The following is a 12,130-nucleotide window of genomic DNA, read 5'->3' as shown; positions in this document are numbered from 1 at the left end:
ATACTGGCGGCCCCTTCAGTGAGGGCCCCCTGCTGTTTTCCACAACCTGGCACAAGTCAGGCACAAAAAAAGCTAAACCCAGCACTACACAAACAAGGAAAAGATTCTACTCTTCTTTATTATATAGCAATTTTATTTAAAGCTTTACTCATCGAGTCTATCATTTCTTTATAAACGCCAATGAAAAACAACTTCTGGGTTTGAAGAGGCTTAGGAAATAACTTCTTTTCGTAATGATGTCCAAAGCTGAGGAGAAACCTTTCCTCCAGTCAAGTCTCTGGAACCTATTCAGCTTCTGCTGCCTCTTCACCTTCTCCACATTCAAACCGCACGAAGTCCACGACAGACACCCCTTGAGGCTGCACATACTGTCCCAGCGTGATGGAGGGATCCAGCAAGTATGGCTGGGACAGCATCTTGGTTTCTGCCTCCCCCCCAGGCTCATCATCCAAAGAGCCAACAGAGAGAGGGGCCATGCCCACCACATGCTGCCCCAGGCGGCGGCCCAGGTCCTCCAGGCCTGCTCTGTGCTCAGGTGTCTCGCAGATGACCAAAGCTCCATACTTCCCCAGCACCAGGTTGTGGAGCGATGGGCTGTGCATTGCTCCATGGACATAAGAGCCAACGTAGAACCCAGCTGGCACCTTCACCCATGCGGCTCGTTTAAGAGTCATGTTTTCTCCCAGTTTCCCTATAAAAAAGAAAAAACAAGTAACATGCTTCTAGAACATGACACCCGTGGCAGTGACTGAAATATGCACAGAAGTGGCCGAGTCTGGGAGACAGTCCTCTCTCCCCACATTTACACTATGAATATGGAGAGATACCATTTGCCATTTAAAGAGGAAAAGGTATGTGGGAGGAGAGGGTAGGGATGGGAGAAATAAAGAACACCCTTACGGGAACACCAACAACATGCCACACTGGTACTTAAAAACATAGGCTATGGTGTCCCACAGACCCTGGACTCGGGTCTCAGTTCCGCCCCTTACCAGCTATGTAACCTTATGCAAGTGACATAACCCCATTTATGAATTTATCAAGCCTTTGTTTCCTCCTCCACAACACGGAGATGACATCACTTAAAACAACCTGAAAGCAGGGTTCTTGGGAGACATAAATTAAGTAACATATGTAAACGCACTTAATTACATGATCTAGCACAGAGCGACACACAAATGCTGGCTATCATTACTATGTTTGATGTAGGCCTAGAAAGCTCGAGCTACCGCCCAAGCTCACACAGCTACTACATGCCAGAGCTGGAAGCAAAGCCTGCATCTCACTCCAAAGCAATTAGGTGTTTTCTTCCCCTGAAATTACCATCCCTCCCGAAAATCACCATAACTGACACAACTCTTCGTCATCCATGATAGCAGGAAAAAGTCCACAACTAAAAGCCCCAGAAAACCCAAACCCCATACCATCAGATAGTTTCAACTTCCTCTCAGCAAAAATAAAAATTTTCAGTTTTTTTTGTTTTGTTTTGTTTTAAGATTTTATTTATTTGAGAGGGAGAGGGAGAAAGAGCAGGGGAGGGGCAGAAGGAGAAGCAGGCTCCCCACTCATCAGGGAGCCCAATGCAGGGCTTGATCCCAGCACCCTGGAATCATGACCTGAGTGGAAGGAACTTAACCCATTGAGCCACCCAGTTGCCCCCAGCGTTGTTTTTAAGAATCAAATATAATTCCAGGTTTCCCTGTCTCCTCAGGATGCTATCCTCTCTAACATAAGTCCAAATAAGCCAAAAGGTAGGAAAGAGGTTAGGAGACCCCAAAAGGTCTAGGTAAATATCCCTGCATTAGCCATAGTTATATCTAAAAGTCTTAATAAGGGGAGAAATCAAAAGAAATCTTAAAACAATTCAAAGCATTTGAACAGTAGTTAATTCTCAGAAACTGACAAGGTTGAAACACCCAGTTCTTCCAGAATTTCTTAATAAGTCCCATTCGCAGCTGTCTGCCTGGCTTCTCAGCCATGACTCACTAAAACATCATACATATTTCAAGATAACTTGATAAAAACAGAATTGATGCCTTGACTGGAAACGATGGATGAGCAGTAAATTCCCAGCAAGCTCCAACCCAGCCCTACTTCCCTCTTTCCATCAAGGACACGTAGGAAGAAAACAAAATTCCCACTAGTTCTGGCACAATGACCCAGCTATGGTTCCTGTGCCCAGTGGTTCTGGAAGGAATAAACCTTCACAAATTCAGGATCAGATTTTTCCAAAAAAGAGCTCAAATTCCTACACATGATGCCCCCAAATATTCCTGGATCCCTTTATAAAGAAGGTGAGATGACTTCTGATGTAGTGTGTCTCCCAAAGCGTATAGAGAGGTAGTCAATTGGAAGAAGTCAAAAGCCATCCCTGCCTAAAGACATGCTTCGGTCAGCCTGCAGAGTGAGGAAAATGATTTTAATTAGCTGCAAACATCTAAAAACTGAAATTTTCACACAGAAAGCTAAATTCTTTTGAAGGAATTAAAAAATTCTGACCACGCTGGGACCCCAAGGCAACAACTGGCCAGAGCCTGGCGGCAGTTCCCGTCACCAGTGTGAAAGTCTCAGGAAGCCTACTGCTCACTAATGTCTAATGCACAACACAACCCACTTCTCACATTCATATTTCCTGACCCTTGTGGGCACATGAGCTCACAATTCCTGATCAGGTGTGGAGGAATATCAAAGATACCAGGAGGTCCAGTTCATGATTTCCAGTTCCCACAATCCTTACAAATACTCACCAATTGCTAAGGCTAGCTGATCCTTGAGACAGCCTTCTTTCTCAGGCCCAGTCGGAAGTTCAGAAAGCTCAGAGGAATTCAAGAAGCCCTAAGTGCACACATACACAAAAGAACAAATCTGTTCTGTCCCACTTAAATTACACAGAGACTAGGCAAAAATAGTGTGTTTCTCAAAAAATGATTTAAGACAACTAAGTATAAATGAATGTTTTGGGTCTTTTTTTTTTTAAGATTTATTTATTTGAGAGAGAAAGAGCATTAGCGAGCAAGCCTGCACAAGGGAGGGGCAAAGGGAGAGGAAGAGACTGTCAAGCAGACTTCCTGCTGAGTGCAGAGCCCAACGCAGGGCTTGATCCCAGGATCCTGACATCATGACCTGAGCTGAAACCAAGAGTCAGATACTCAACCCACGGAGCCACCTAGGCACCCCCTAAATAAATGTTTTCATTAAGCCAAAGATGTTACAAATTTATAAGAGTTCTATTTTTATCTCTATTATATTCTATCACTATACCACCCCCAATTCTATCTCAATCCCATCCTCTGGCCTAACTTCTTTGACTGTGGTTTCCAAGAAATCAGAACAGTATTTTCAAACAATCATAAAATGTTAAAGCTAAAAGACTGGTTGGATAAACCATGGCACAGCCACATAATGGAAAAACTATGCAGCTGGGAAAAAGAAAAGATCTGCATGAGCTGCTACAAAGTATGTCCAGGTTATATTATTAAGTGAAAAAAAGCAAATTAAAAGAGTACATATCTAGGGGCAACTGCATCGGGTTCCACACTCAGTGAGGAGTCTGCTGGAGATTCTTTCTCCCTTTGCCACTTTCCCTGTGCGTGCACACTCTCTCTCTCAAATAATAAATACTTAAAAAAAAAAAAAGAGTGTGTGTGTGTGTGTGTGTGTATTTAAAGATTTTATTTACTTATTCGACAGACAGAAATCACAAGTAGGCAGAGAGAGAGGAGGAAGGGAAATGGGCTCCCTGCTGAGCAGAGAGTCCAACATGGGGCTCGATCCCAGGACCCTGCGATCATGACCTGAGCTGAAAGCAGAGGCTTTAACCCACTGAGCCACCAGGTGCCCCAAGAGTATGTATATATTATACCATCATTTGTGTAAGAAAGAGTTACAAAAATATGCTATTTTTGCAAAAAAGACTTAAAGGATACCCAAAACCAATGAAACTAGTTATCTACAGGAGTGGACAAGAATAAGGTAGAAAGGAGAGAAGGAGGAGTGAGACTTCTTTGTGTGTATGCGTGTGTGCATGTGTATTACAGCTTTAACTTTCAGAATCTTGTTAATGTTTTACATTTTTTTTTTAACTTATCAGACAGACAGAGATCACAAGTAGGCAAAGAGTCAGGCAGAGAGAGAGGGAAGCAGGCTCCCTGCTGAGCAGAGAGCCTGATGCGGGGCTTGATCCCAGGACCCTGGGATCATGACCTGAGCCGAAGGCAGAGGCTTTAACCCACTGATCCACCCACATGCCCCAATGTTTTACATATTTAAAAACAAAATTAGATTAACAAGAATTTGGGGGTAAAACCAAAATTACCTACACACAAACATAAGACTCTAACTGTATTTCAAATGAATAATGTAACTTCACAGAAGGGGGAAAAAACTAATCCCAGTAACTTTGAATACAGTCCTTTGACCATGTAACTCCAATATAAAGACAAAAACAACATCCAAGGAATCTTGAACTCCTTAATAGGTTTGTTATTTGCAGCAGTCAGGTATAGTCACTAAAACGATTTAATGTGTATTGGAAGGATGAGAAAATAAGTAAACACAGAAGTTGCTAAGAGCCAGTGTACTAACAGTGCAAGAAGGAAGATACAAAAATAGAATAGGGGAAGGAAAGGAAAAACCTGGGATGCAGGATTAGAACTGGAACACACACACGCTTCCTGCATCTGTCTGCTGAAGGAGCAGAGCAGCAGTAGAATGCCAACTAATAAAACGAACACATGTAAAAGAAATTTTAAGAGACAGAAAATTAACCATTACGTAATTATCAGTCATTACTGATATTAACAGTCATAACTGAACCTGACAAGAGTCACGGATGGATGCTAATACTTTCAAGTAAAAGTTTTTTGATGAACTGGACACTTATACAGTCTCAAAGAATCTCCCATACAGATTGCTGGTTAATTACAAAGAGAAATAGAGTAACTTCACAGTAGAGAAACCTGGAAGGTACTACCCTGACCAAAAAGAGACCAAAAGTAACATCATCAGGGACAAGGTGGTGACTCAGTTGATTGAGCATCCAACTCTTCTTTTTTTTTTAAGATTGACTGATTGATTGATTGATTGATTTGACAGAGAGAGAGGGAACACAAGCAGGGGGATTGGGAGAGGGAGAAGCAGGCTTTCCACTGAGCAGGGAGACCCATGCAGGCCTCGATTCCAGGACCCTGGGATCATGACCCAAGCCAAAGGCAGACATTTATCGCCTGAGTCACCCAGACGCCCCTAGTATCCAACTCTTGATTTCAGCTCAGGTCATGATCACAGGGATCAAGTCTCAGGTCGGGCTACTCGCTCAGTGCAGAGTCTGCTTAAGATTCCCTCTCTCCTTCTCCCTCTGCCCCTCCCCTGCTCACTCTGGCACAAGCTCACTCTCACTCTCCCTCTAAAATAAATAAATAAAATCTTAAAAACTTAGTACCATCGGTGTTGCCTGGGTGGCTCAGAGGGTCAAGTGTCTGCCTACGGCTCAGGGCGTGATCACGGGGTCCTGGAATCAAGCCCCGCATTGGGCTCCCTGCTCAGTGGGGAGCCTGCTTCTCCCTCTTCCTCTGTCCCTTTCCCTCCTTGTGTGTTCTCTCTCACTCTCCCTCTCAAATAAATACAATATTTAAAAATAATAAAAAAATTAAAATTAACATCATTAGTAATGAGACCAATGGTCATCACATACCTCCTGATGCACCATCCTGGGATAATATACAGGATAATTTATTTAATATTCATGCTAAAAACCCAAACTCTAACTATGACGAAACATCAGACAAACCCAAATTAAAGGACTTTCTACAATACTGTCCTCTACTCTTCAAAAATGTCAGTGTGGGGGGTGCCTGGGTGGCTCAGTGGGTGAAGCCTCTGCCTTCAGCTCAGGTCATGATCCCAGGGTCCTGGGATCGAGCCCCGCATCAAGCTCTCTGCTCAGCAGGGAGCCTGCTTCCCTTCCTCTCTCCTGCTTCTCTGCCTACTTGTGATCTCTGTCTGTCAAATAAATAAATAAAAGCTTTAAAAAAAAAGGAGCTTATGGAAAAAAAAAAAGTCAGTGTGGGGCACCTGACTGGCTCAGTTAGGAGAGCATGTAACTCTTGATCTTGGGGCTATACGTTCAAGTCCCACCTTGGGTGTGGGTGTGAGATTATTTAAAAATAAAATCTTAAAAAAAAAAGGTCATTGTAATGAAAGACAAAGAAAGGCTGTGAAACAAAGAAAGGACACTAAACAAACATGACAACTAATCATAACACATGATACCAAACTGGATCCTGGATCAGAAAAAAAGTGCTAGCTGGCAAAATATGAATATATGTCCTATATAGATTATATAAATAAAAATATTGTATCAGTGTTAAAATTCCTTATTGTGATTATTGTACTGTGGTTACACAGGAGAATGTCATTTTTAGGAAATAACCTATTCAAGGGAATAACGGTCCTGATGTCTGCAACATACTTGCAAAAAATTTCTTTAAATAGTGATGGGACACCTGGCTATCTCAGTTGGTTGAGCATGCAACTCTTTTTATTTATTTATTTATTTATTATTTACTTGATAGAGAGAGACACAGTGAGAGATGGAACACAAGCATGAGGCTTCCCGCTGAGCAAGGAAACCCGACATGGGGCTCAATCCCAGGACCCATGGATCATGACCTGAGCTGAAGGCAGACGCTTAACAACTGAGCCATCCAGGCGCCCCTTGAAAATGCAACTCTTAAACTCTTGATCTTGGGGTTGTGAGTTCCAGCCTCACGTTGGGGTGTAGAGGTTACTTAAAATTAAAATAAAATGAGGGCGCCTGGGTGGCTCAGTGGGTTAAGCCGCTGCCTTCGGCTCAGGTCATGATCTCGGGGTCCTGGGATCGAGTCCCGCATCGGGCTCTCTGCTCAGCGGGGAGCCTGCTTCCCTCTCTCTCTCTCTGCCTGCCTATCTACTTGTGATCTCTGTCAAATAAATAAATAAAATCTTTAAAAAAATAAATAAATAAATAAATAAAATAAAATGAAAGAGTGATGATAACAGTAAGTATATAAAAAGTAATACAACAAATGTGCCAAAATGTTAACAAATGGTGACTCTAGATAAAAGTACAATGTAGGGGCACCTGGGTGGCTCAGTGGGTTAAAGCCTCTGCCTTTGGCTCAGGTCATGATCCCAGGGCCCTGGGATCAAGCCCCGCTTCAGGCTCTCTGCTCAGCGGGAAGCCTGCTTCCCTTCCTCTCTCTCTACCTGCCTCTCTGCCTACTTGTGATCTCTGTCAAATAAATAAATAAAATCTTTAAAAAAAAAAAAAAGAAAGTACAATGTAGCTTATTCCAGAACACTAGCAACTTTTCCGTAAGTTTGAATTTTTTTCAAAATAAAAGTTAAAAAAAATTAAAGGCCAAAACGGAAAAAAATAAATGAAGCTAAAATAAACCAATATTTCTTGTTACAGATAATGAAACAGGGACAAAATAAGTGAATGGCTCAGGGTTACAGACTTACAGGCAGTCAAGATTAGAACTTCTAGGTGTCTATATGTTGACTAATTGAACATAATTTAAAAAATTAAATTAAAATTTAAAGTTAAAAACAAAACAACAACAACAAAAAAAAATTGGGTGTGCCTGGCAGGCTCAGTTGGTAGAGCATGCAACTCTTAATCTTGGAGTCATGAGTTCAAGCCCCCCTTGGGAGCAGAGTTTACTTAAAAAAAAAAAGAAAGAAAGAAAGAAAAAAGATTAGAACTTCTAGTTTAAGTAGCTCATCTTTGAACATTTACCACAAGCTCTCAAGAGAAGGATACACAGGAGAAAAAAGGTACTAGTATAAACACACATAAAAAAATGAGTAGTTGGTTCGTTTTTGTCTTGACCTTAAGGATGAACCAAAGGCAGACTAATATAATTCCATCCTGCTTCTCCTATGGACAAGAATATGCTTGTTTTCCTAAACTGTGCCTTCTCTAATATCTGTATTTACAAATCCTTTCCTTAAAAAAGAAAGAGGGGGTGCCTGGGTGGCTCAGCAGGTTAAAGCCTCTGCCTTCAGCTCAGGTCATGATCCCAGGGTCCTGGGATCGAGCCCCGCATCGGGCTCTCTGCTTAGCTGGGAGCCTGCTTCCTCCTCTCTCTCTCTCTGCCTGCCTCTCTGCCTACTTGTGATCTCTATCTGTCAAATAAATAAAATCTTTAAAAAAAAAAAAGAAAGAAAAAGAGAGAGAGAAAAAAAGAAAGAAGAAATCCTTTCCTCGGGCTATTCTAGATTTCTGAATACAAAGAAACGTTCACCTGATTAGGGTGCCTGGGTGGCTCAGTCAGTTAAGTTTCTGGCTCTTGATTTCAGCTCAGGTCTTACTCTGGGATTGAGCCCTGCACCCAGCCCTACTCCCACCCCCTACCCCAGGGGAGCCTGGAGCCCTCCATAGGGCTCCACCCTTGGCAGGGAGTCTGCTTGGGATTTTCTTCTGCTCCCTCGTCCCTCCCACCCCATTCAGGCTCCCACTCTCACTCTCTCAAGAATAGGTAGGTCTTTAAAAAAAAAAAAGGAAAGAAAGAAAGAAAAGAAAAGTGGGGCACCTGGGTGGCTCAGATGGTTAAGCATCTGCATTTGGCTCAGGTCATGATCCCAGGGTCCTGGGATCAAGCCCCACGTTGGGCTCCTTGATCAGCAAGGAATATGCTTCTCCCTCTCCCTGCTCATGCTCTCTCTGTATCTCTCTGTAACAAATGATTTAACAAAAAAATCTTTAAAAGAAAAAATGCTTCACCTGATTTGAAGGACTCTACCCCACTGGCATTCATTCATTCATTCATTCAATATTTAATGAGCCCCAACCAAATGCTGGGCCCACTCCTCTTTCACCAAAGACACAGTAGTGAAAAGACAAACTTAAATTCTCTGCCTTATGAAACTCACATTCGATTGGGGAAGACAATCAATATATAAATAAGTAAAAGTATAATAATAGTATTATAAGAAAACTTCTTCAATGAAGCAAAATAAGGGGCTAGAACAACAGGAAGGATGTTTCTCTCCAAAGAGATAACATTTAAGCAAGGACATGAAGTAAGGGAGTGAGCCATGAAGATGTCTGAAAAACAGGGAACAGCAAAGACCCTAAGAAAGCAGTGTGTCGGGGGGTGCCTGGGTGGCTCAGTCGGTTAAGCCTCTGCCTTCAGCTCAGGTGATGATCCCAGAGTCCTGGGATCAGGCTTCTTATCAGGCTCCCTGCTCCAAGGGGCACCTGCTTCTCCCTCTTCCTCTAACTGCTGCTTCCCCTCCTTGTGTGCTCGTGCTGTCAAGTAAACAAAATCTTTAAAAATAAAAATAAAAAAAAGAAAGGGGTGTGTGTGTAAATCCAGCATATTGACAGATAATCCCAAAACTCACTTTACTGTATGTGGAAAGTTGATCCTTTAGGTTCTGACAATGCAACAGGGTTCCCAGGGCGACTTGCTGGACCAACTGTTGAAATTTCAAATTTCTGGAAACAAAATCTGTCTCACAGTTTACCTGGTGAGAACAAACAAATTGATATTGTTTATAGGCTGTTTACGGACAGTTTGCAAAAGTGCCATAAAATTGGAGAGTAAACCAAGGTACTGCAGAACAAGCTGCAGATTCAATAAAACAGAAATAAAAGACCCTAGAATTTTAAGGCTGCAGTTCCTCTCCTAGCTTGAGGCCAGAAACTGAATGAAGTGATTCTTGCTCTGCCAATGAGTTGGCAATGACCCGCGCTTTCAAAAGATGGTTCCATAATGTCCCCCAAAGGACTCACTACAAGTTCACCATTTGCCTGTGGCTGCAGGCCATGAACACCTAATTCCCCAGGCTCCTCCAACAGCAAGCCACTTTTGCTATCAGCATGCTTATCTCCTTTTCTCACTCTAAACTAACCCACACCTGATTCTTCACCAGCTGAGGCCCCTAAACCTCCTCTAAAACAGCTACATGCTATCCATCAACTAATATAATTCCTAGCTTTAAAATCTGTTCCAGGAAACAATCAGTGGCAAGTTATAAGGCCATACGAGACTCACATGTAGAAGCATAGGTTTGTTTGCTCCACCATCTCAAAGTAGAGTATGCCTATGAAACCTTTTGTCGGCCCAAATGGCATAAAGCGAAAAATCAATTACCATTCATTTAGATGGACGTGGGGCACAAAATAAATCGACCTAAAACACAGATGCTCACAAAGTTCAAAGGTACGGCAGCTTGATGTTGAGTGTAGTTTGGGCAGGGAATAGTTGGGGGGCACAACTCTTGCTGCTAGGGTGCCCCTGCCTCTAAAGCAAATCAGGGCAAACCAACAGGGAATGCTATTTTCACTTTTTGCCTTTTTCTTCGTAAAAGTGAAAGTACTCCTTGAATTACTTTTGGTTAACCAAAAACAAAACAGGTACGAATGTAGGCCTTTTGTAAATGTAAAGTGTGTAACTCAAACTTTCGAAAAGTGGGGGATATCTGTAATCTTTTTGACTTCTAGGCCTTTATTCATCAACATACCTGTGCATTTCTATACTTAAGTGAATTCATAACTGTGGTCTCACCAGTTTAATTTCAACAACCTTTTGCGGTTCTCAAACACCTCTTCTTTCCACCCAAGGGGCAGCTGTTCCTGGTTATCCGGAATTCTGACAACTCACCTCTACTAACACAGTTGTGTTTCCTTCCTGAAGCAGCCCAATCAGACCTTCTTTGGTCTTCCTGCCATGGAGTTTGGCAGCTCTGCTCCAGCCTTCCTTCTGGGCCTGTTTGTGGAGCCAGCTCTCTGCCTATAAATTAAAAATACAGCAGATGACAAAGTCATAGAATTTAGAACTGAACAGAGTTCTAAAATATGTTCAGGTTCCCTAATTCTTTCTGCTTCTCTTCAGTCCTATAATGGAAACTAAAGCAATCTATCGTTTGCTGGCAGCCTACCACTGAATGCCAAATACCAGGCATTGTGCCTGGTGCTTTGGATACATTTCATCTCCACAACAACCCCATGAAGCAGACAGTAGTATTTCTATTATACAGACAAGAACACTTCAACTCTGAAAGAGTACGGTGTCCTAGATCACAGGGTTAGTGTGAGGGCACCACAGCTGGAGTCCTGATGGGTCTCATTCCCAAAGCCCACACGAGCCCTTTGGGCTCCAAGCAGCAGGAAAACGGCATAGCAGTGTGCTTGGAATCGAGTTTGCCAACCATGGGATCCTGAGTTAACGGCTTCCGGAGTCAAAACACGGTCAAAGGGTGAGGTTGTCATTTAAGTCAGAATCCTATCCAGAGTTCTGCAGTTATGCGTCGCTGGGCAGCAGGTCTGATTCACTGCTCCCCAGCAGCACCTCCCTGAGAGACTGAGTTCGGGCCCTAGTACCCCGCCCCGCCCCGCTCCCCTCGCCCTCCTCCCCCACACCTGTTTGAGATCCCCGCCACAAGTCTCCAGAGCTTTCTTGCAGTTTACAAAGGAGTAGCCTGTTTTTCGCCGCAGCTTCATGAGAAGCTCCTTGCTGGAGGCCGCAGAAGAGAGCCAGGGCCCAGTGTGAAATGTGTGCCACGGCTGAAGCGACTGAAGCCGAAGGGGTCCCGCCTGCAGAGGTAAGAAGAAAGGGATGAGAAGCAGGAAGCAGCCAGGAACTCCGGCGGGCGGAGAGCACGTCGGTGGGAATGCCACCTTAGGAGGCCACCTTAGGATATACCTCCTCCGGGGGCGGGGGAAGGCAGCCAACTGGGGACTGGACCCCACAGAGAAAATGAGGTCGGGGGCGTAGGGGGTGGGGGGAGGATGGAGTCGAACGGGGAACGGAAGGAAACACTGCGTTCCGAGCGCTCGGGAGATCTGCAAGGAAGGCGGGACGGTGGGAGGACCCAGACCCCTCACCGGGCAGCTCCCGACCCGCGCGACCAGGTTGAGGCTCAACGACCGCAGCAGCGACATCTCTCTGGCCCGAGTACACTGCCGCCGTCCGGCGCACGGGTGAGGCCACTAGCCTACGGCGCGGCGGCAGGGCCAAATCTCTTCACCGCAACGAGCCGAGCGAGGGCTGCGCCACCTGCTGGCCGGGGTGGGCACACTCGCCGCTTCTACCTTGTTTTTGGAGACTATTTCACAGGGGATTTATGGCCCCTCACCTCC

At 44.1% G+C, this 12,130-nt stretch overlaps 1 protein-coding gene across 1 annotated transcript; it reads right to left on the bottom strand.

Moving 5' to 3' along the window:
- Positions 1 to 112: 112 nt before the first annotated feature.
- On the bottom strand, positions 113 to 12,005 carry TSFM (Ts translation elongation factor, mitochondrial). Its single transcript, XM_046011886.1, has 6 exons — positions 11,876 to 12,005; positions 11,411 to 11,584; positions 10,653 to 10,781; positions 9,391 to 9,513; positions 2,748 to 2,835; positions 113 to 691 (listed from the first exon to the last, which is right to left on the bottom strand). The coding sequence occupies exons 1-6, from the start codon at positions 11,930 to 11,932 to the stop codon at positions 285 to 287; spliced, it is 978 nt and encodes a 325-aa protein (XP_045867842.1). The 5' UTR covers positions 11,933 to 12,005; the 3' UTR covers positions 113 to 284.
- Positions 12,006 to 12,130: the final 125 nt, after the last annotated feature.

This window comes from Meles meles, chromosome 7 (genome assembly GCF_922984935.1).
Source record: "Meles meles chromosome 7, mMelMel3.1 paternal haplotype, whole genome shotgun sequence".
NCBI classification, from domain to species: domain Eukaryota; kingdom Metazoa; phylum Chordata; class Mammalia; order Carnivora; family Mustelidae; genus Meles; species Meles meles.
The sequence above is the reverse complement of the archived record's forward strand: the minus strand, read 5'-3'. Positions and strand labels throughout refer to the sequence as shown.

What these genes read in the sequence shown, in the direction of transcription:
- TSFM (XM_046011886.1), bottom strand. Translation starts at nt 11,932, where the DNA reads ATGTCGCTGCTGCGGTCGTTGAGCCTCAACCTGGTCGCGCGGGTCGGG. An exon ending in GTGGCGGGGATCTCAAACAG is followed by an intron (nt 10,782 to 11,410) that starts GTGTGGGGGAGG and finishes TTTAATTTATAG; the next exon opens with GCAGAGAGCTGGCTCCACAA. An exon ending in AACTTTCCACATACAGTAAA is followed by an intron (nt 2,836 to 9,390) that starts GTGAGTTTTGGG and finishes GTGTGCACTTAG; the next exon opens with GGCTTCTTGAATTCCTCTGA.